We start from the raw sequence: 24,843 nt of genomic DNA on the forward strand, positions 1-24,843 counted from the left end.
CCATTTAACCCTTCCTTCAGCCTGTAGGGAAACAGCATTAACCCTGGAGTGGATTTACTTTCTATCATGGAGTGAGCACAACCGGGGCGAGACATACCGGCCGTCATAGATAACCCCGGTCACAGTCTCACATACCCCCCCCTCAGTTCAATCGTGCGGGGTTGAACTCCCGCCATCAAACACGGGCCGCGGGACAAGGCATCGGCGTTGCCCTGCAACCCACCGGCCCTATGTTCAACCGTAAACCGGAAGTTCTGCAGAGAAAGGAACCACCGGGTAACCCGGGCATTCCGTTCCTTGGCGGACCTCATCCAGACCAGTGGAGAGTGATCCGTCACCAAGCGAAACTGCCGTCCCAGCAGGTAATAGCATAGGGACTCCAAGGCCCACTTGATCGCCAGGCACTCCTCCACTACGCTATAATTCCGCTCAGGAGGGGTGAGCTTCCTACTTAAGAAGGTGACGGGGTGTTCCTCCCCCTGAACCACCTGAGACAGCACTGCCCCTAGGCCGACCTCTGAGGCGTCAGTCTGTACTATGAACTCCTTCCGGAAATCAGGGTGTACAAGAACGGGCTGTCCGCACAGGACCTCCTTCAGGGCCCGGAAGGAGTCCTCGGCCTGCGGAGTCCAGCGCACCATGACGGACTTCTTGCCTTTGAGAAGGTCCGTCAAGGGGGCTGATAGTCCCGCAAAATCCTTTACAAACCTCCTGTAGTACCCCACGATACCCAGGAAGGCCCTAACCTGCTTCGTGGTCAGGGGTCTAGGCCACTTCTGGATCGCCTCAACCTCGTTAATTTGGGGCTTAATCACTCCTTGGCCTATCACGTAGCCCAAGTAGCGGGCTTCCGTGAGTCCCAATGCACATTTCTTGGGATTGGCTGTCAATCCGGCTGTTCGAAGCGCGTCCACCACCGCTTGTACCTGTTCCAAGTGGGTCTGCCAATCGGAGCTGTAAATAATGATGTCATCAAGGTACGCTGATGCATACGCCTGGTGGGGTTCCAGCACTAAGTCCATCAACCTCTGGAACGTGGCCGAAGCGCCATGTAACCCAAAAGGCAAGACAACATAGTGGAAGAGACCCTCCGGCGTAACAAAAGCGGTTTTCTCCTTGGCGGACTCCGTCAGTGGCACCTGCCAGTACCCCTTAGTCAGGTCGAGCGTGGTAAAATATCGCGCCTGTCCCAGCCTATCAATCAGCTCATCCACCCGGGGCATGGGGTAGAGATCGAACTTGGATATTTCGTTCAATCTCCTAAAGTCATTGCAGAACCTTAAGGAGCCATCGGGTTTTGGTATTAGGACAATCAGACTAGCCCATTCACTCCGGGATTTTTCGATGACCCCCAGGCGTAACATTGTCTTTACTTCCTCCGATATGGCTTGTCGTCGAGCCTCCGGTACCCGGTATGACTTCAGGCGTACCTTCAGGTGGGGCTCGGTGACAATATCATGTCGTATCAGACTGGTCCTACCGGGCAGCTCGGAGAAGACATCGGGGTTCTGCTGAACCAACCGTCTGGCCTCTCGCCTCTGAGTCTTGGTGAGGGCTTCTCCAATCCTTACTTCCGGTTCGTCCTCTCCGGAGGTCGCTGGAGCCGGAGGTGAACGACCCGAAGAGGAGGGAGATGGGGAAAAACCAGCCATCAGGCTTTCCCGTTCCTGCCAAGGTTTTAATAGGTTGACATGGTATATTTGTTCAGGTTTCCGCCTACCGGGCTGCAATACTTTATAGTTGACCACCCCGACTCTTTCCTTTATCTCGTAGGGGCCTTGCCACTGAGCCAGGAATTTACTCTCCGCCGTGGGGATTAATACCAACACCCGATCCTCGGGTTTAAAGGTCCGCACGGTGGCTTGTCTATTGTAGCGGCCGCTTTGCGCGGCCTGAGCCTCCTGTAAATGCTCCTTCACAATTGGCATGACCGCGCTTATGCGGTTCTGCATACCCAAAATGTGTTCAATCACACTTTTATGGGGGGTGGGCTCCTGCTCCCATGTTTCCTTTGCCAGGTCCAACAATCCCCGGGGATGTCGCCCGTATAACAACTCAAAAGGCGAAAACCCCGTGGATGCCTGTGGCACCTCACGGATGGCAAACATCAAATAGGGAAGCATCAAATCCCAGTCTTTCCCGTCTTTTGAAATCACCCTTTTTAGCATGGTTTTCAGGGTTTTATTGAAACGCTCGACTAAACCGTCCGTTTGAGGATGATACACAGACGTACGCAACTGCTTGATCTGGAGTAGCCGGCATAGCTCTTTGGTTACTTTAGACATGAATGGGGTCCCCTGATCCGTAAGGATCTCCTTGGGCAACCCCACCCGGCAGAACACAGCAAACAACTCCCGAGCTATAAGCTTTGCTGCAGTATGTCTGAGAGGTATCGCCTCGGGATACCGGGTGGCATAGTCAACGATCACTAGGATGTGTTGGTGCCCTCGAGCGGACTTTACGAGGGGCCCCACCAGATCCATCCCTATCCGTTCAAAAGTGACTTCTATAATGGGTAACGGTACCAACGGACTGCGAAAATGGGTCAGGGGTGCGGTAAGCTGACACTCCGGGCAGGTTTCGCAGAACCGTTTTACCTCCCCAAAGACCCCGGGCCAATAGAACCTTTGCAATATTCGCTCCTGCGTTTTCTTGACCCCTAGGTGGCCACTCATCAGGTGTTTATGAGCCAAGTCAAGGACCCGCCAACGATACGGCTGGGGCACCACCAACTGCTCGACCCCCACGCCCCGTATTTCATCTACCCGGTAGAGTAAATCCTGCTTAAGAGCGAAATGGGGGTACCTTACCTGGGCACCGGGCAACTGTGCCACCCCGTCAACTACTGTCACCCGACTCCGGGCATGTATTAACGTAGGGTCCTGGAGTTGGGCTGTCCCAAACGTATCCGGGGACGCCTCCAACTCCGGGATGGGCTCGACCATCTCAGCCTCTCCTGCCAATACCTCTAGGGGTGACCTATCGGGTTCACACTCTGTCCCTATCATGGTGACCCCTACGGCAGGCGTCCCGGATTCAGGATTGTAGGGCTCAGGTCCCAGACTGACCAATATCTGAGGGGACTTAGGGGGTCCCTTCCATAAAGTCCAAAAATAGGGCAGATCCCTTCCTAGGATCACGTCATAAGGAAGAGTGTTAAGAAGTCCCACCTCATGCTGCACCTGACCGCAAGGTGCTGTGATGGTGACAATCCCCGTGGGATAGTCTCGGCGGTCCCCATGTATGCAAACCACCCCCACGGTACGTCCTGTGGCCTTTACTTTAGCCCTCAAGGTGGATCGCACAAGGGTCACTAAGCTTCCGGAATCCAACAATCCTGTAACCGGACATCCATTCACCTGTATTTGGCACAAGTGGGGCTCCGTCTCTGGGGAGACCAGGTCAGCGGTACACACCACCTGAGCATACATTGAACCCCGCCGGGTAACCCCACAATCCATGGGCTCCGTGGTGAGTGGACACTGGGCTTCCATATGTCCCACCCGCTGGCACCGCCAACATCTAACAGGGAAGGAAACCCCCTTGACGGGTTGTCGTTTAGGGTACAGAACCTTCCGGACCTCAGGAACGGCGGACGCGGGCTCAGACGGGACGGTAGGAGACTCCTGCACCGTTGTCAGCGGTGTGTCCTTGGCCCTAGGCTTGGAGGGGCCGGACCGACGGGCGGTACGCAAAGTCTCAGTGTCCCGTATCAAGTCCTGCGTAGCCACATGCCGCTCTACCAGGGACACTAATTGGTCGAGGGTACTCGGGTCACCCTGTCCTACCCACCGTTGAACGATGACGGGTAAAGTGCGCACAAAACGATCAACTACTACCCTTTCCACCATTTGCGCCGGGCTCAGAGTGTCAGGCTGCAACCACTTTTTTACAAGATGCAACAAGTCATAGGCCTGGGAGCGTACGGGTTTGGCTTCCTCATAGAACCACTGATTTACCCGCTGAGCCCGTACATAGGTATTCACCCCCAACCGAGCCAGTATTTCGGCTTTCAGGGTCGCATAGTCAATGGCGTCCTCGGTACAGAGGTCCAGGTACGCTTTTTGGGGTTCCCCCGTCAGATAGGGCGACAATACCTCAGCCCACTGGGGGGTCGGCAGCTTTTCCCGCTCGGCCACCCGCTCAAACACCGCCAGGAACGCTTCCACATCATCCCCCGGGGTCATCTTTTGTAACGCTTGTCTCACCGCTTTCCGGACGCTGCCGTCGTCACCCGGTCCCGGGGTTGTTGCTGCCGGTCCGGCACGGATCGACTTGGCCAGGAGAACCATCTGTTCTTGATGTCTTTGTTCCTGCAATTGCAAGGATTGCTGCTGACGTGCATTGGCCTGAACCAGCTGTTCTTGGTGCCTTTTGTCCTGCACTTGCAAGGATTGCTGTTGACGTTCCAACGCCTGGAGCAGGTGTGCATTGATCTGTTGCTGCTGCTTTAGTATGTCCTCCATGGCGTCACCGGGTTTGGGCTGTAGTATAGCCGCTCGAATCCAGGACATGTGCTACCAGGTCACCAGGGATGGATGCTACACCTCACCGGGCTGGCATGCCCGCCGATTCTCCACCATATGTGAGGTAGCGTGGTCGGCTGCGCAGCAGAAGACACGGGATCCAGGCATTAAGGTTCACAGCACACGGTTTTAATGTCCAAACAAAAAAATCTACAACAATATACATGTGCCTCTCCAGCAGAGAACTCAGGGAGTTGTGTTCACTCCCTCACACCCGGCACACCTGCCCTCGTTCCTGTTTCCATTTAACCCTTCCTTCAGCCTGTAGGGAAACAGCATTAACCCTGGAGTGGATTTACTTTCTATCATGGAGTGAGCACAACCGGGGCGAGACATACCGGCCGTCATAGATAACCCCGGTCACAGTCTCACAATATATATATATACAGATTTAGCAGGTTTGATAAGATATTAATTCAACGACAAAGTGGCTTTATTCCAAAACATATAATTTTATTATTACCAAAATAAACATACATGATTAAAATAAGCAAGGTATGCACAACCAGAGGTGGATGCAATAAAGGACACAATTGTAATGTTACTAATAATAAATATAGCACAGCTGTATCACCATAGCATGCAGGGCTAATTAATTGGTCACCTAAATGGTGCATAGAACAGTATCTATCTATGCCCGCTTTTACCATGAACTAAACATATGACAGTACAGTTAATGCAGCGTTACCAACCAGTATAAGATTTAGTCAGTAAACCGGTATAACATAGCTGCATTAACATAATCTGCAAGGCTCGTCCGTCACTATACCTCCGAATTCAGGAGGGTAGCTCTAAATCAATTGATTGGTCACCTAATAGTGCCTATTACAATATCTCACAATGCCCGCTTTTGTCCTATACCGTCATATAACAGTGCGGTCAATACAGCGTTACTAACCAGTATGTAGTGTCCGTGAATAGCACCACCCCAACCGTTCCGACGCGCGTTTCACCTTCTTCTTCAGGGACGTTCCCTGAAGAAGGTGAAACGCGTGTCGGAACGGTTGGGGTGGTGCTATTCACGGACACTACATACTGGTTAGTAATGCTGTATTGACCGCACTGTTATATGACGGTATAGGACAAAAGCGGGCATTGTGAGATATTGTAATAGGCACTATTAGGTGACCAATCAATTGATGTAGAGCTACCCTCCTGAATTCAGAGGTATAGTGACGGATGAGCCTTGCAGGTTATGTTAATGCAGCTATGTTATACCGGTTTACTGACTAAATCTTATACTGGTTGGTAACGCTGCATTAACTGTACTGTCATATGTTTAGTTCATGGTAAAAGCGGGTATAGATAGATACTGTTCTATGCACCATTTAGGTGACCAATTAATTAGCCCTGCGTGCTATGTTGATACAGCTGTGCTATATTTATTATTAGTAACATTACAATTGTGGCCTTTATTGCATCCACCTCTGGTTGTGCATACCTTGCTTATATTAATCATGTATGTTTATTTTGGTAATAATAAAATTATATGTTTTGGAATAAAGCCACTTTGTCGTTGAATTAATAATTTAGAAGGTGGTATTCCTTGTAATTATTCAGTAGGTCCCTATTAGTGACTTGTATTCAGGTTTGATAAGATGCAAATAAGTTAGAGCCTGCAAACTTCAAACAAGAGCAGGATTTATTAACAGATGCATAAATCTTACAAACCAACAAGTTATGTTGCTCAGTTAAATTTTAATAAATTTTCAACATAAAAGTGTGGGTCAATTATTATTCAACCCCTAGGTTTAATATTTTGTGGAATAACCCTTGTTTGCAATTACAGCTAATAATCGTCTTTTATAAGACCTGATCAGGCCGGCACAGGTCTCTGGAGTTATCTTGGCCCACTCCTCCATGCAGATCTTCTCCAAGTTATCTAGGTTCTTTGGGTGTCTCATGTGGACTTTAATCTTGAGCTCCTTCCACAAGTTTTCAATTGGGTTAAGGTCAGGAGACTGACTAGGCCACTGCAACACCTTGATTTTTTCCCTCTTGAACCAGACCTTTGTTTTCTTGGCTGTGTGCTTTGGGTCATTGTCTTGTTGGAAGATGAAATGACGACCCATCTTAAGATCCTTGATGGAGGAGCGGAGGTTCTTGGCCAAAATCTCCAGGTAGGCCATGCTATCCATCTTCCCATGGATGCGGACCAGATGGCCAGGCCTCTTGGCTGAGACACAGCCCCATAGCATGATGCTGCCACCACCATGCTTGACTGTAGGGATGGTATTCTTGGGGTCGTATGCAGTGCCATCCAGTCTCCAAACGTCACGTGTGTGGTTGGCACCAAAGATCTCGATCTTGGTCTCATCAGACCAGAGAACCTTGAACCAGTCTGCCTCAGAGTCCTCCAAGTGATCATGAGCAAACTGTAGACGAGCCTTGACATGACGCTTTGAAAGTAAAGGTACCTTACGGGCTCGTCTGGAACGGAGACCATTGCGGTGGAGTACGTTACTTACGGTGTTGACTGAAACCAATGTCCCCACTGCCATGAGATCTTACCGGAGCTCCTTCCTTGTTGTCCTTGGGTTAGCCTTGGCTCTTCGGACAAGCCTGGCCTCGGCACGGGTGGAAACTTTCAAAGGCTGTCCAGGCCTTTTTTTTATGGACAGTACTTCCATAAGCCTTCCACTTCCGGATGATGCTCCCAACAGTGGAGACAGGTAGGCCCAACTCCTTGGAAAGGGTTTTGTACCCCTTGCCAGCCTTGTGACCCTCCACGATCTTGTCTCTGATGGCCTTGGAATGCACCTTTGTCTTTCCCATGTTGACCAAGTATGAGTGCTGTTCACAAGTTTGGGGAGGGTCTTAATTAGTCAGAAAAGGCTGGAAAAAGAGATAATTAATCCAGACATGTGAAGCTCATTGTTCTTTGTGCCTGAAATACTTCTTAATACTTTAGGGGAACCAAACAGAATTCTTGTGGTTTGAGGGGTTGAATAATAAATGACCCTCTGAATAAATTTTTCACAATTTAAAAAGAAATAAAAAAAGAAATAACATTCTTTTTTGCTGCAGTGCATTTCACACTTCCAGGCTGATCTACAGTCCAAATGTCACAATGCCAAGTTAATTCCGAATGTATAAACCTGCTAAATCTGCAGGGGGTTGAATACTACTTGTAGGCACTGTATATACTGTATATTTAGTGATTATGCTTAATACAGTATACCAGCATATGTAACTTAAAGATGGCTGCTGCATCCTGGACAACTCCCAAAGAAGTTAAGGAACAAAGGAATTCCTAAAGTTTGGACTGACCAATCCAGCAGAGACTATGCAAATTCCTATACATCCTGAGTCTAGCCTGCGATACTTGATTGGACTATGCTTTTGTTTACACCCATACTATAAAAAGCTTTGGTTTGAAAATAAAGAACAGTTGGAGTTGCTTGCCAGTCATGAGAGAGTCATAATTGGTCTATTTAATTATTATCTATCTCACGTGCACACACGACATTCTACATAATTTGGACACGGCAGTGAGACCTTAAGAGACCCATTGTAGTCTCATCTCAACAGTTGGCGCACCAAACGTGGAGCCACCGAAAGAATTATTGGCTAAATTACCCTTTCGGATCCAGGAGGCTGTTTCCAAGTACCCGAGGGTCCCTCGACAATGAGAATTGAGCACTATCACAAACCACAGGTGAGCTTCATATACATTGTATGTGTTGTTTTGCCTGTGGGTCGGGAGGTTTTGGGAGAAAGGTTTGGCGTTTGATCTGGGAAAGAAATTACACTGCAGACCTACAGTGTTCCAATTTTTTTCGCCGGTGGCCTTGAAAAAAGGAAAGAACTCTGACTCCTTGAGTACTGGGTCTAGGTTATTGAACAGGATCTGGCTACCTGTGTGTCACGGACCTGCAAACAGGGAGACTTAGGGGGCTAGTAGCAGCAGCTGCCCACAGACTTGGCCATAGCACTGCCCACAGGCTCATATGCAGCGGACTGACATCTGTGACTCATTACGGACAGGAGAAGAAAGCAAGGATGGTCAACAATTACCAATGGCTGTTTGAGTTAGGCAGAGAGAAGGGGGGTCAATTACCCACGGCTGTTGTGTGGGGACAGAGCAGGGGCCAGGAAGCAGGGGCAGTGCTGCAGTCTTTACACAGAGAGCAAGGAGGGGGGATTACTTAGCTTGTGAAATTTGGAACAGGAAGTAGTTGGCTTATACGTTTTCAGCTTTCAGTATTTTACAATCATGAGTTTGTTTTCGATTTGAACAGAAGTGTGGCAACTAGCAATTCCCCTGTGTTTTATATAATACATCCACTGCTCACACAAGCGAGGAGGGAAGGGTTCAGGTAAATGATAGTGTTAGAATCAGCGTATTCCCCTGTGTATTCAGACACGCACCACTGTTGTGATTGGGTATTAGAAAGATATACAACGAGGTGGGAAAGGATTCAAATTGGACTTAGCCAATCCAATTAGAGCACTATGTATACTCTGTTCAAGAAGAGATTGTTTTTTCCTACAGGAGCTGAGAATTGCAAGAGGTTGTATAAATTGCAGCCCAGTACGATGGACATAGGTAGTGTAAAGAATCTATGATGAGATTGTGGAGTTATCACTCCTTAGTTCAGTTTCAAAAATGTTCCTAATAGGATCATTCTAACAAAGAAAAGATGGGGAAAAGACTGGCAGCACAGCCCCCCTTCGCAATCTGGAATGCACATTCCTCTGCAGATACAGCCCCCACATCTCAAAAATGAGGGTAGGCAGCTACTCATGATTTGCAGAAAAAAAAAATAATTGACCAAGTGTTAAATGTACATGTAATTGTGCTAGGTTGTGTCTCTTAAAGCATCTGTTTGATAATTGAAAGATTTTTGGGATTCTTTTAGCATAGTGAGAATATTGAGAGTTTACAAGTGCATAATTTGTTATTTTGAATCCCTTGTTCAGCATAGGAATCATGCATAAATGTAGGCGTTTATAGAATAGTAGCCTATAGCAGAGCACATAAATGCATAATAATGTAGACACTCCCCGTATACACCCAGCTTAGCCATGCTCCTCTCAATGGTTCTTTGTCCAAAGTTCTCAACCCCTCCCCTTTAAACTTATTTTTTATTTTTTTTATTTTTTTTAGGTGGGCAGAGGTGTTCTCTGGTATACATGACTAACACATTTGAATAAGTATAAAATAGTATATTTGCTTACTCAGCTATCCAATAAATGCAAGTCAGAGATAAATAAGCAAAAATATTTAAAGAATTGGTAAATAGAAAGAGGTAACAGCCCACATAAAACAATTGGCATTCTAAAAGTCCAGCAGCATTATATCTTAAAATAGAGGTAGGTAAATACATACTTTGTACCGTGTTAGCTAATCTAAAAATCTTAAAAGACTTACCCCAATGATGTCAGAAGGTATTATATCCATTTGTAAAAGCATTAAGCAATGCATCCGAAGAGCGGAGCGGAAAGTTAAAAAGGCTGTCTGGAGTTTAACAATAGAGGGAATGAGAATGGAATGTCACCCCTCCCAACTCAATTAACCCTTTAAGTTCAGAATTTCACATTTCTAGTTTCCTGCTCATACCCGAATGATTAAATTAACTTCATAGGGAAAAAAAGTCTTTCCCGACTCCTAAGCTGGGTCAACTATCTACCTGTAATATTATGTTGTTCATAACCTTCTATACTGTTGCTTTCAAGAAAAGCATCCATTCCTCTCTTAAATTCATTCAGTGAGTTGGCCATCACCACTTTCTCAGGAAGAGAATTTCAGAGCCTCACTGCTATTACCGTGAAGAACCCTCTTCTATGATGATGTAGAAATTTTCTTTCCTCCAATCGAAGAGAATGCCCCCTTGTTCTTGTCACAGTCCTTGGTACAAACAGATGATGGGAGAGATCTCTGTATTGCCCTCTGATATACTTGTACATATTAATTAGGTCTCCCCTAAGTCTTCTCTTTTCTAGAGTAAATAGACCTAATTTTGATAACCTTTCTGGGTATTGTAATGCACCCATTCCATATATTATTTTAGTAGCCCGCCTCTGAACTCTTTCAAGTTTAGTAATGTTTTTCTTGAGCACTGATGCCCAAAATTGCACACAATACTCCAAGTATGGTCTGACGAGTGATTTATACAGAGGGAGAATGATGTTTTCATCTCTTGCCCCCAGACCTCTTCTAATGCATCCATCACCTTATTTGCTTTGGTGGCAGCTGCCTGACACTGGGCACTCCAATTTAGCTTCTTATTGACTAAGATGCCTAAGTCTTTTTCTATGTCTGATTTCCCCAGCAGTTTCTCATTTAGTAGGTAATTATAGCATCTGTTTCTCCTTCCCATGTGCAGAACCTTACACTTATCTGTGTTACACCTCAGCTGCCATTTTTCTGCCCAATTCTCCAATTTACTCAAATCCATCTGTAGTTGCAAACTGTCCTCCTTTGTGTTAACTACCTTACATAGTTTTGTATCGTCTGCAAATACTGATATTTTACTCTGTAAGCCATTTACCAGATCATTAATAAATATATTAAAAAGTAGGGGGCCCAATACAGATCCCTGTGGCACCCCACTAGTAACCGTGGCCCAATCTGAGTGTGCCATTAATAACCACTCTTTGTTTTCTATCACTAAGCCAGCTACGTACCCATCTACACACATTTTCTTCAAACCCAGGCTTTCTCATTTTACTTATAAAGATAATTATGATTGGTTACTGACAGAAACCGGTTTCCTTTCTGAGATATGCAGATTTCAGTTTCCCAGTCTATATAAGGGTAGTTGAAGTCCCCCATAATAATCACCTCATTGTGATTTGCTGCTTTGTCTATTTGTTTCAATAATACATTTTCAGTAGTTTGTTAATATTTGGTGGCTTATAACAAACCCCCATGAGGATTTTATTAGTTTTCCTTCTTGTATCTCCACCCATAGAGACTCCACCTCTTCATTTCCCTCTTGTATATCTTCTCTTAGTCAGGGCCTTAAACTGGACTTTATATACAGACAGACTCCACCCCCTGGACTTTATATATACTGTAGACAGACTCCACCCCCTTTCTGGTTTTTATGATCCCTCCTAAACAATTCATATCCTTGCAGGTTAGCCGCCCAGTCATAGCTGTCATCTAACCATGTCTCAGTTATTCCTACTATGAAAAGGTTTTCCTTTCTTTTATAGATACAGTATATACGAACCCTGTTGTCTATCGTAAGGTTTCAAAATTCCTCAGCAATGTATATTGTTGTAGAGATATAAGTTATTTCCAGTGTTTGTCTTGCTTTAGTTTCTAATATGTAGCTAATTTATTGCTTGCTGTCTTATTTTCCTTTTAGAGAATAGCAGCATAAAAATTATGAACTTTGCCAGATTGGTACACAAAAACAAAAAAGAAAAAAGGGGGGAGAAGTCATCTATTATATTTCTCCAGCAGTAGAAACTCTGAAGCATATCTGTTAACTGAAATAGGAAACTCTTGTCCTATATGTTTATTTATTTATTATTTTCAACTAGCTAAAGTATAGATGACCACTAACTGTATCATGGTAAGATTTAATGTTATAAGAATGATCTAATGCATATTTTTAGTTTTTTGTTTTCATAGATGGAACAAGATGTTGGTCGATTCTACACTGGATATGCTACGGTTTACACAACATGAGGTAATCAAAATTTGAACCACTCCCTCCCCTCCTATTGGTACAGCAGGCAGTGATGCATTAATGCCCTCTCTAGATGGGTAGAACAGGAGTGGGTGAAATGGTTAAATGTGGATGTAGGTTGTAATTTTTTCCTGTTGTCAAATGAGCTAGGTATACTAAAGATAAAGTCTAGACCTAAGCTGACGGTGATGGAGCCAGAGGAGATGCTCGCACAGGTGTAGCCGACAAATAAGTAATGAACGGGCCTAGAGTTGAGAGTGTTTCACCAATACGGACCATACCTCGGTGGCACCTGTCACGTCGTTGGTGACACCTTCCACTCCTTGTGTTCTTAAATCCCTACAGGAACAAATGGTTCAACAAGAATCGGAGTGTGAGACGCAGGGAGCCAGCTGACTGAGGAAGGTCTGTGGATAAAGGGTGGTAAGCTTTCTCTGCCAAGAGCTCTCTTTTCATTGATGGCCCAGTTAACATTTGTGAAAGACAGTTATCAGTGTGTGCTTTGGTGACACCAGGGTTCAGTACCCAGGTGGGTAGACTCACCCAGTCTTGAAAGACATGTGCCTAAAACAATGTGAGAAAGAAACGGTAAAGAGTCCGCAGAAACACACTCTGCACCTGTTCTACCCATTTCAGAGACTGCAGACTGATTATAGATGTATACCATGAGCAGGTTTTATGCAAATTTGTGCGTGTTGTGTAGATTTCTTTTCAGGTTTGGTCAGAGGCATTCCAGTGCAGAAAACGACGTTATTGCTGAGAAGTACATGATGAAGGTAGTATGTAAAAAAAAAATGGGTTTACAGAAGTAACAAAAGTGTGTATATTTTATAGAAAAGTGGAAACTGGCAAATCGTGAACAAAATGTATGTTTTGCTTTCTTTTCGTAATAAACAGGTCTTTATGTAAGATATTTTTTGGTTTAGCACAGGCATGTACAATTTTTATGATTGACTAAATAGTGTGATAAACAGGTATATTCTCCAATTCCAGATCTTAAATCAGAGCTAGTAGTATATGGTTTCCAGTCAGGGGACTGATTGATCCTAAAGGACAAGTGAGGAAGAGCCATGAGTCAACACTAGATGAGCTAATCCAACCGCAGAAACTTCATAATAATAATAATAATCTTTATTTCTATAGCGCCAACATATTCCGCAGCGCTTTACAATTCAGGAGGATCAATGCTTCAATGGATTAACGCCTCGCTTTGCAGTAGAGTCGACCTACCAGAGCTGCACTGAGCATCCTGCTCATATTTATCCTTTTCAAAAGACCTGTACAGTCTCAGACCATCATTGCCAATATAGGTAGAAGAGAGGACTTAGAGAACCTTGAGACATGGGAAAGTCCAACTACAAAGGGTGAGGACTCGCCTAGGAGTCCTTGGTCTCAAAACGGTGAAGAAAACCCCTTTCCGCCCATGCCTCAATGTTCAGTTAGGCAGGTCTTCCGCACAGATATCTCTACCTCTCTTCCTAAGGCCTCTTTCACACATTCGTGAAAAACCAGGCACGTTTTTCACAGACGTGTCAAAGGTGCGTTTTGCACTCCGTGAGCCAGGTTTATGGGCTACGTGTATTCTCAGTGTGTTATCCATGATAACACACGGAGAACGGGAACTTTCGACTCACCTGTCCCTGGCGTCGCTGTCCGTGGTCCTGATCTACAGTCTCCGGTCCCGCCGACTCCCCGCTGCTGCTGCTTCCAGCCGAAGTGAATATTCAATGAGCATAATGAGCGGCGGTCGGTCGCAAGTGACAGCAGCGGCAGAGACTGCAGGGCTGGAGAAGGTGAGTAAAGTTTTGGTTTTTTTTCTCATAGACACATGTCGTTTCTCCGATGCGTGTCACACGGAACAGATCCGTGTGGTCCGTTTGCATTACGTGTGACACCCGTGATGCCGGAGAGAAAACGGACATGTTGCTGTGAGAAACACACGTAAGTACGGAACGGACACACGTTCCGGGCGAAAATACTTACGTGTGTCTAAAACCATATAAATAAATAGGTCTACATGTGTACTTGTCTCCGGTACGTGAGAAAACTGCCAAACACGCACCAGAGGCACGTACGTGTGAAAGAGGCCTAAGGGAACACAGTACCCTTAGAATTCAGAAATGGCAGAAATAAAAGTCTTTTTAGGGGGGACTGTTGAGGATAAGAATTGAGTAACCAAAAATACTTAATTCAGCCATTTCATAGACTAGGTATGTAGCTTAGTTAATGTAATCTAACACACATATTTATGAATGCTTTTGTTTTTTACTAACACACATAAATATATATATTTTGCATATTTAGTGATTATCCTTAATACAGTATACCAGCACATGTAACTTAAAGATGGCTGCTATATCCTAGACAACTCCCAAAGAAGTTAAGGAACAAAGGAATTTCTAAAGTTTGGACTGACCAATCCAGCAGAGACTATGGAAATTCCTGTACATCCTGAGTCCAGCCTGCGATACTTGATTGGACTATGGTTTTGTTTACACCCATACTATAAAAAGCTTTGGTTTGAAAATAAAGAACAGTTGGAGATTTGTGCCAGTCATGAGAGAGAGAGTGTCATAATTGGTCTATTTAATGATTATCTATCTATCTCACGTGCACACACAACATTCTACATAATTTGGACACGGCAGTCAGACTTTAAGAGACCCATTGAAGTCTCATCTCAACAATAGGATTACTCCGTCCTAGGTGCATTGTTAAGTTTCTCAAATATATGGTTTCTTCCCATGTGAATTTTTCAAAGTGGTCAACAAACTATAATTTTCAAGTAAAACATTTGTCACCTTCTACGTACTATAATGCATTTTACACGTGTGAGTTATGATGTTTAAAGATGCCATTTGTGTGTAAAATATTTCCCTCATTCTGAATATGGCAAGGGTTTCTCTCCTGTGTGAATTCTTTTGTGTTTAGCAAGACTTGAATGATCTGCAAAATATTTCCCACATTCTGAACATGAAAAAGGCTTCTCCCCTGTGTGAATTCTTTGGTGTCTAACACGACTTGAGTCATCTGCAAAACATTTCCCACATTTAGAACATGAATATGGCTTCTCCCCTGTGTGAATTCTCTGATGTATAACAAGAGTTGATTTAGCTGCAAAACATTTCTCGCATTCTGAACATGAAAAAGGCTTCTCCCCTGTGTGAATTCTTTTGTGTTTAGCAAGACTTGATTTTTCTGTAAAATATTTTCCACATTCTGAACATGAATATGGGTTCTTCCCTGTGTAAGCTCTCTGGTGTATAACAAACTGTGATTTACGTGCAAAACACTTCCCACATTCTGAACATGAAAAAGGCTTCTCTCCTGTGTGAATTCTTTGGTGTCTAACACGACTTGAGTCATCTGCAAAACATTTGCCACATTCTGAACATGAAAAAGGCTTCTCCCCTGTGTGAGTTCTCTGATGTCTAACACAATGTGATTTATTTGCAAAACATCTCCCACATTCTGAACATGAAAAAGGCTTCTCCCCTGTGTGAGTTCTCTGGTGTAGAACAACATTTGATTTTTTCTTAAAATATTTTCCACATATTGAACATGAAAATGGCTTCTCCCCTGTGTGACTTTTCTGGTAATAAACAGAGTCTGAAGAAAATCTTTTCTCCCCTGTGTGAATTGTTTGATGGATTTTTCCAAATTCTGAAGTTGAATATGGCTTCTTTACTGTAAGAGCACTCTGATTTTTAATGCCTCTTTTGTGACATTTATTTTTTTTAATAGTCTGTGATGAATCGGAAGGTAAGAGTTGTTTAATAGAATCAGATGATAGATCTTTGCTGTGAAGGGATGATGATATATCTGGAATAGTGGCATTCACTTCAGTAATATCTTGTGTGATACCAAGGTCTCCTGATTTAAACATTGAAGTTGTCAGTTGTGCTTCTAATCTCGTAATACAGTCATCTGCAAAGAATATAAATAATTTTTAATTATATATCCTTAAATCTGATATATTAAAGGGAAACTGTCATCAGAAATGTAGCTTTAAACCTAAAAGTTTCCCCCTCTGCAGCTCCTGGGCTGCATTCTAGCAAGGTTCCTGTACTTTTTGTGCCCCCTTTGAAACCAAATTAAACAAACACTTTATAAAGTTGTACCTTTTTCCCTGCAATTCTTGTAAATTATCCATGGGGACGGGCTCTTTTGCGTCCGTTGCTGTCCCTCCTGCAGATTGACGCCGACCCCCATTGCTCCATTTCATATCTCAGGACGCCGCCCACTGCGCCCGAGTTCCCGTGCACGCGAGGACCGCTGGTGACGTGGTCGCAGGCACAAGATAATGGGCGGCGCTGTAATTGCATCGCAAGTGCCCGCCCATAATCTCGTGACCGCGATCTCCCCTCTGCCTCAAGCGTTCTGCGCAAGCGCTGGAAGATGACCCGACGTCACCTCCTTCCCATCCTGCCCTGCAGCAGAAAATAGATGGGAAGTTCCCTTTAATTATAAAATAGCTTGTAACTGCTTCCCCATACTGTCCTGCTCCCTTTCGCTGGAGGGGATCCAGGCACACTTACCATCCCAGTTGCTCAACGGTGGCTGCAGTGTCCTGCTGCCTTCTCCTAGGAGTGCGCTTAGGGCACGCGCAAGTACCTACTCTTAAAGGGCCAGCAAGCCCTAACCTAGAAGTGCCTCTCAGCCCATGGTTGAGAGGCACTAGATATTATGCCATCCTCCACTATGGGAGGTGCCTAGGCAATGTGGGCTATCCTTATAGACGCGCTGCCCAGTGGTCACGTAGATCCATTAAAATCAATCGGCCTGCACACACTTCCGTTTTCACATGGAAGTGTGTCCGTGTGGAGCTCATGCGTGTACATAAGCTCCACAGAGTAACATGTCCATTTTTCTACAGTAGCACTAATGTTACATGGCCTGCACAAGTCTTTGAAATAAAATTATTTTTTCATACTCACCTGTCTCCACCGCTGCTGTCTTCGGCGCTGCTTCCGCTTGTTTCCAGGCCTGCTCATTTATGTTTATGGATATTGACTGCACCATGGACCCGGAAGCAGCAGCGCTGGAGACAGCAGCACCAAGGGAAAGCAACGCCGGGGATAGGTAAGCAAAACGTTCCTGCTCCCTGTGTGTTATCAAAGATAGCGCACTGAGAACACACATGTGCCGAAATCAATGCACATGGATGGCTATATGCACCTTCAACAGCGTTTTGCACTGATGTGTGAAGGATTCTGTGCTAACATGTGTCTGAGAAAAGAAAAAAATTCTGTACAACGACTTAGTTGCAAAAGGTGTATAGATAGTTTTATTAAATATTATGAAAACATCATAGCAAGCAGGAAAAAATTACATAAGATGTAAAAAACATAGAGTCAGACAGTAAACACCAGCAGATGGCGCCCTCACAGCACACTGGCACGTAGGACCACACTGAAAAAAGCCAAAAATTGTGGAGATCCAGCTGAGAGGCACCCGTGCAAAAACACAAGTGCTTCAAACACTGGAATGTGTTAGACAGGCAATCAGTGCCCTGCCGTGACCAACACAGTAAATACAATGACCCATACAAACAAAACATAAATCAATGCAGAGTCACGGCAGTGTGCAGCCCAACGTGCCTGAATGTGAAATGAGGGTACCAGGCCCCGACCTACAGGTTTCGGTGTTTAATCCTTCTTCCGGGGGTGGTTTCAAGTAAAAAAATACATGCTTATAAATGATAGCCCTCAAATCAAATCTGCGCAGGTCTAATAGTCACGCCCTCCCCCTGCTTTCATGATGGTGATGCGATGCCGATGTCATTGGACTTCCGGTACCACGTGGTTTAACGGAGAGGATTGGTCCTTACATCACATGATTTGACCAATGACAGTGAGCGTCGCATGCCATTTTTGAGGGGCAGTTTGTATTGAGACTTTTTGATTGGTTCAGATCGACATGGATTTGATTGGAGGGCTATCATTTATAAGCATGTATTTTTTTCTTTTCTCATTTAATCTCTGTATATGGCTCTCTCCATATTGTAAATGTGACACGGCTCTGTCCGTGTCTTTTGGTATTGTTTACTTGCTAACATGTGTCTGTATCCTATTATCCGCTGTGCCCACTTAACCTGCTGCATCTATCTTTACCAGCTATGACTACCGTACCTGTTGCATCAGTATATACCAGTTGTGCCTGCCGTATCTGCTGCACCCGCCTACACTATCATCCAGCACATCTTTTCCCCCTGCACAGCCTAAAGGGTACTATACACACACAACGATAATCGCTAACGATATATCGTCGGGGGCACGGTGTTTGTGACGCACATCCGGCGCTGTTAGCGATATCGTTGTGTGTGACTAAAAAGAGCAACGATTGCAAAAACGTCAAAAACCGTTGATCATTGACACGTCGTTCCTTATCATATCGTTGGTGGTGCATGCCACTGGTTGTTCGTCGTTCCTGCGGCAGCACACATCTCTATGTGACACCGCAGGAACGACGAACATCTCCTTACCACAAGCCGTCCACTGGCAATGAGGAAGGAAGGAGGTGGGCGGCTTGTTCCAGCTGCTCATCTCCGCCCCTCCTCTGCTATTGGGCGGCCGCTTAGTGACGCCGAACGAATCTCCCCCTTAAAGGAGAGATTGTTCGGTGTCTCCAGCGACGTCACTAAGCAGGTATTTGCGTGTGACACTGCCGTAGCGATATTGTTCGCTACGGGAGCGATCACCCCCATGAGAAAACAGCGACGTGGGCGGGTGCTATCGCTAGCGGTGGCATCGCCATCCCCCCCCATCGACGATCGTTGTGACTGGCTGTTCAAATCTGAACCGCCAATCACATCGTTCGCACTGATTTTGGCTAAAACAATGCCTGAATCAGTGAGATTCTGTGAGATCTTGCTATGAGGTGCCGCAGCAGCACATCATAGCTGGAGCTCTAACATGTCGCCCCCCAGCCCCTGCAGCACTGATTGGAGCGATCGTGCTATGACGTGCAATCGCTCCAATCAGTATGCAGTGGGGAGGTCTGATCTGGAGGTGACCGCCCTCCCCTGGCTTGTGATGGTCTGGGGAGCCTTCCCCAGCATGTCTGCAGCGTGCACTGGCTGGTACTTGTAGTACCACGCCACTGCCGCCGCCCTATGTGAATATTGCTCCCCGTGATGGCCCCGATCCGCCCCCCCACGCCCCGATCTGCCCCCCTGACATCCCGATTTGCTCCCCCCCGCGATCTGCCTGCCTTCTTCGTGATCTCTATTCTGCTTCCTTGCTTCTGCAGCTGCTGCTCCGGTCTCCCCCACCCCCTCCCCATATGCTCTACCTCTTCGACGTCCGGTGCGTTGTTTTTTTGCATCTTTGCATTTTTGCAGAAAGGGTCCCTTTCTCATTCCTGCACCATATACATTGTGCAAACCTCTATAATGCCAAACTCCAATATGCATTTTATATGGTTGCTTTGATCCTCACAGGAGGCAAGTTGTGTACACTGTGACACATTGTGCAACCTCTTGTAATGCTAATATTCAATATGCATCTTGTATGGCTGTGATAATTCTCACAGGAGGCAATTTGTGTAGATTGTGACCCTAACACATTGATGCTTAAGAGTTTTTTTGTCTTTCCTGGAGGACTGCTGACTTCTTTATTATACATTAACTATGTTTCATATGTCATTGTATATTATATGTATGGATTATCAATGATCTGTCAGCAGTTGGGTAAGATCCCTAACATTTAGTGATCACCTGCCTATGTCCACACTTGTTTGTGCCGCCCTGCACCTATCCATCTAATAAAGTTTTTTCACTTTTTTGTACCCTGGACTTTGGTCGTATTTTCTCTTGTTTGTATCCTATATATAATGACTTGTCCTAGTCCCCATCCAGTTATTATGACCATTATGGTTTTTCTATATTGTTACATAATTCTCTGGTAAACTATGGTGTGGCTGTGGCTCTTTTTGAATACACATATGAGGTATCTGCATACTCAGGAGAAATTGCACAATACATTTATGATGATTTTTTTCCTGATACCGTTGTAAAAAAAAAAAAAAAAAAGCTACCTGGTTGAAGCAAAAATTTTGTGGTAGAAAAAAAAAAAAATAATAATTTTCACGGTTCAACGTTATCAACTTCTGTGGAACTCCTGGGGGTCAAGGGGCTCACCAAACATCTAGATAAATTCCTTGAGGGGTCTAGTTCCAAAATGGGGTAATTTGTGGTGAAGCTCCACTATTTTAGGCACCATGGGGGGGTGGGGGGGTCTCCAAACGTGACATTGCGTCCGCTAATGATTCCAAGTAATTTTGCTGTCAAATGGTGCTACTTCTCTACTGAGCCTCGCCATGCGCCCAAACAATTACTTTCCACCACATATGAGGTATCTGCGTACTCAGGAGAAATTGCACAATACGTTTTATGGTGCATTTTTTTCTGATACCCTTGTGAAAAAAAAGCTACCTGGTTCAATTAACAGTTTTGTGGTAAAAAAAATAAATAAATTGTATTCATGGCTCAACATTATCAACTTCTGTGGAGCCCCTTGGGGCTCGCTAAACATCTAGATAAATTCCTTGAGGGGTTTAGTTTCCAAAATGGGGTCACTTGTGGGGGAGCTCCACTGTTTAGGCACCTCAGGGGGTCTTCAAATGCAACATTACGTCAGGTAATGATTCCAACCAATTTTGCTGTCAAATGGCGCTCCTTCTCTTCTGAGCCCTGCCATGCGCCCAAACAATTACTTTCCACCACATATGAGGTATCGTCGAACTCAGGAAAAAAATGCACGATAAATTTTATGCTGCATTTTTTCCTGATACCCTTGTGAAAAAAAAGCTACCTAGTTGAAGCAACAGTTTTGTGAAAAAAAATTTTTTTTTTCTTTTCACGGCTCAACGTTATAAACTTCTGTGAAGCCCTCAGGGGTTCAAAGTGCTCACCAAACATCTAGAAAAATTATTTGAGGGCTCTAGTTTCAAAAATGGGGTCACTTGTGGGGGAGATCCATTGTTTAGGCACCTCAGGGAGTCTTCAAACCTTCAGACATGGCGTCCGCTAATGAGTGCAGCTACTTTTGCGTTCAAAAATTCAAATGGCGCTCCTTCCCTTCCGAGCTCTGCCGTGCGCCCAAACAATTGATTTTTACCACATAGAAAATGCACAATAAACTGTATGGTGCATTTTCTCTTTTCTCCCTTGTGAAAATGAAAATGTTATGGCTAAAGTAACATCTTTGTGTTAAAAAGTAAAATTTTCATTTTTTCCTTCCACATTGCTTTGGTTCCTGTGACGCACCTAAAGCGTTAATAAACTTCTTGGATGTGGTTTTGAGCAGTGTGAGGGGTGCAGTTTTTAGAATGGGGTCACTTTTGGGGATTTTCTGTCACCTCTCACCTTGGCCTCTCAAAGTTACTTAAAATGTGATGTGGTCCCTAAAAAAACTTATTTTGTAAATTTTTTGGAAAAATGAGAAATTGCTTTTGAATTTCGACCCCTTCTAACACCCTAACGGCAAAAAAAAAAAATTTGTTTCAAAAATTGCGCTGATGTAAAAGTAGACATGTGGGAAATGTTATTTAGTAACTTTTTTGTGTGACATATCTCTCAGATTTGTGAGCATAAATTTTCAAAGTTTGAAAATTGCGAAACTTTAAAAATTTTCGTGAAATTTCCGAAATTTTCACAAATGAACGCAAAAAATATTGGCCTACATTTACCACTGACATGAAGTACAATATGTCAGAATCGAGAGGATCCGTTGAAGCGTTCCAGAGTTATAACCTGTCAAAGTGACACTGGTCAGAATTGCAAAAAATGGCCCGGTCATTAGGGTGTTTTAGTGGCCGGGGACGAAGGGGTTAATAACTACCATCTGGAGATCAGAATCAAGACCCCTAGTTGCAATGTAAAAAGAGGGACTGATAATGAAAATTTAAATTCTACTAAAACATTAGAACAAGTAGAAATGATTAACATTTCAAAGTTCGGTTTGCCGATCTTGGACGGACTTCCCGATGTTCACCGAATGTTTTCAAACTCCATTGGATATAACGGGAGGCCAAACCCAAGTCAAAGAAAACACCTTGGGGGGGGGGGGGGGTTCAAAAAGCTTTCAAAACCGCAAGAATGTGTTGTACAGTGGAGCCCCACTGTTGTGGCACAGACATTTAGCTTCTGAGGGCATGTGCGCACGTTGCTTTTTACCTGCTTTTTACCTGCTTTTTTGCTGCTTTTTCTTCTGCGCTGTTTAATGCCAAAATGGATGTGTTCTTCTATTCAAGCAAAGTCTATGGGAATTTCGGTTTCTTGTTCACACTATGTTGTTCAAAATGCTGCCTTTTTGTGGCAGAACTTTGGACAAAAACTCAGCTTTGCAGTGCAAAACCCAAATGGCAAAAACAATTGACATGTTGCTTCTTTGAAAAGCTGAGTTTTTGACCAAAGTTCTGCCTCAAAAAGGCAGCATTTTGAACAACATAGTGTGAACAAGAAACCCAAATTCCCATAGACTTTGCTTGAATAGAAGAACACATCCATTTTGGCATTAAACAGCGCAGAAGAAAAAGCAGCAAAAAAGCAGGTAAAAAGCAGGTAAAAAGCAACGTGCGCACATACCCTTAGACTATTGACATAAGAAAAATAGAGGTGAATGAGAGACAGGCATAGGGCTGGTGCTTCCTCACCCCTGCCAGTACAAAGAATACAACCTGAGAGCCCCATCTTGGAGTCTTGACATTTAAAAACATTTCAGGCAGACAGCAAGACAGTGGCATCAACTCCCCCCTCATAGCGTCTTTGCACAGCAGTCGGGTATGGTTTATGCAACACACAGGATGTGGCTCGGCATTTCCATTTTTTTAAAAATCAAAAAAGGTGGATGAGTGAGAGGATTAGACCTGTTCCTCCTACACCCTGGCCAGTATAGGCAAGATACAACTTGTAGACCCATCTTAGAGTCTCCACAACTCCAAAAATTAAAAGGTCAGACAAAAGGAAAAGTGGCAACAATGGGTACAGACTACAAATTGTAGTGGGACCCTGTAACAAGGCCTGAACCAGCATTTTCTACCTTCACTAGAGACAGGAAGATAATAGACAGGTGTAGAGCTGGTGCTTCCAAACCTCTGTCACTACACCATCGCCTAGTCTGCACTGGGGAGGCAAAGTCATTGGACATCCATGACTTGTTCATCTTGATGAAAGTTAGGTGGTCTACACTTTCAGGGGACAGCAGCTTACGCTTATCCGTCACTACACCACCATCAGCGCTGAAGACATGTTCTGAGAGAACGCTGGCTGTCGGGCATGCCAAAACTTCAAAAGGCATGACTGGCCACTCTTCCATTGTTGAATAGCAAAATGCAGAGGGGTTCAAACAAATCATATGGCATCCATATCGAGCTCTAGATACTCCTGCATCATCCTCTCCAGTCGTCACACTTGTACTCTTTTCTGCTGGAGAATGCGAAGGTCTAAAAAAAAATGGGTGCCAAACCTCACAGAAATTGCTTCTGCCACTTGAACTGCTGTTGTTACAGCTAATATTTCTGCAATGATGAGACGTTCTCTTGGTTGTAATTCTAGAGCTGCGATTCAAACTGTGTGCCTCAATGGTGTCACGTGAAAAACTACTGTTAAGCTGTTCTACAAGCTTGTGTCGATACTCCAGCAACTGCGAGTCCCTTTTCGGGGGAGAGGAGGGGGGAGGGGGAACAATCTTGGATGGTACTCTGTACCATGGATCTAACAGAGTGGCAACCCAGTAGTCAGCACTATTTCTATTCCTAACAATATTGACATCATATTGTAGATAGTGCAGCAACAAGGCAGATGCTCCCATGAGGTCCAAGTCCATGTTTTGATGGTGGCGGGGTGAAGCTGAAGCTAGCTTCCCCCATCCCGTCCCACTAACTACAGACAACAGGGACAGGATAAATATCTTCTTCATGTCATGAGTTTTCTGCACCCATCACCTTTTCTTCTTTCATTTGTTCCTCTGCTCCTGCATCTTCACTACCAGTTTGTTTGTTACTATGAACCCGCCTCGATAGATGGACTATACCCTTCCATGATACCCGCCTGTGTGACGACTGTCCGGACCTTACAGAAAATGGTATTCCGTCTGCATCCTACTCTGATTCCACCTCTTCTTCTTGGACCACCACCTTCTCCAGCACACTATTCAAAGTATATTCCAACTTGTAGATGAGGAGAATAGTGATGCTGATGATGGCATTGTCAGCACCAACCATATTTGTAGCCATTTCAAAACTGTGCAGGAGGGTGCTGAAGTCCTTCATCTGTGCCCACTCTGCAATTGTGACTTGCACCACATCCGGACTGTGGTGTCCTAGGCTTTGCATTATGACATAGTGCACCACAGCTCATTGCTGCTACCACAGTCGCTGCAACATGTGCACAGTGGAATTCCACTGTGTCAGCACAACGTATATCAACTGCTTAACCTTTAGGCCGAAATACTTTTGTAGCTAAGCAAGTCGATTAGCCGCAGGGTGTGAACGGTGGCAGTGAGCACACAGCGATCGTGCCTTGTGCCGCAGCACATCCAGGCCAGGATAGGGAGCTAGAAATTGCTGTACAACCAGGTTTAGGACGTGAGCAATGCAAGGCACATGCGCGATGTCGCCCAGACGTACGGCCGCCACCAGGTTCGCACTGTTATCGCACACAGCCCTCC

The 24,843-nt window shown here is 44.8% G+C and overlaps 1 protein-coding gene across 1 annotated transcript in view; it reads right to left on the minus strand.

Moving 5' to 3' along the window:
• Positions 1-13,285: 13,285 nt before the first annotated feature.
• The window catches only part of LOC142312995 (uncharacterized), a 31,805-nt gene continuing 20,247 nt past the window's right edge, over positions 13,286-24,843 (minus strand). Inside the window, exon 5 of the mRNA XM_075351983.1 lies at positions 13,286-16,099. Within this exon, the coding sequence (XP_075208098.1) occupies positions 15,051-16,099 (1,049 nt within the window). The 3' untranslated portion in view covers positions 13,286-15,050. The remainder of the gene's footprint in view (positions 16,100-24,843) is intronic.

Source organism: Anomaloglossus baeobatrachus, chromosome 5, assembly GCF_048569485.1.
Source record: "Anomaloglossus baeobatrachus isolate aAnoBae1 chromosome 5, aAnoBae1.hap1, whole genome shotgun sequence".
Classification (NCBI taxonomy): domain Eukaryota; kingdom Metazoa; phylum Chordata; class Amphibia; order Anura; family Aromobatidae; genus Anomaloglossus; species Anomaloglossus baeobatrachus.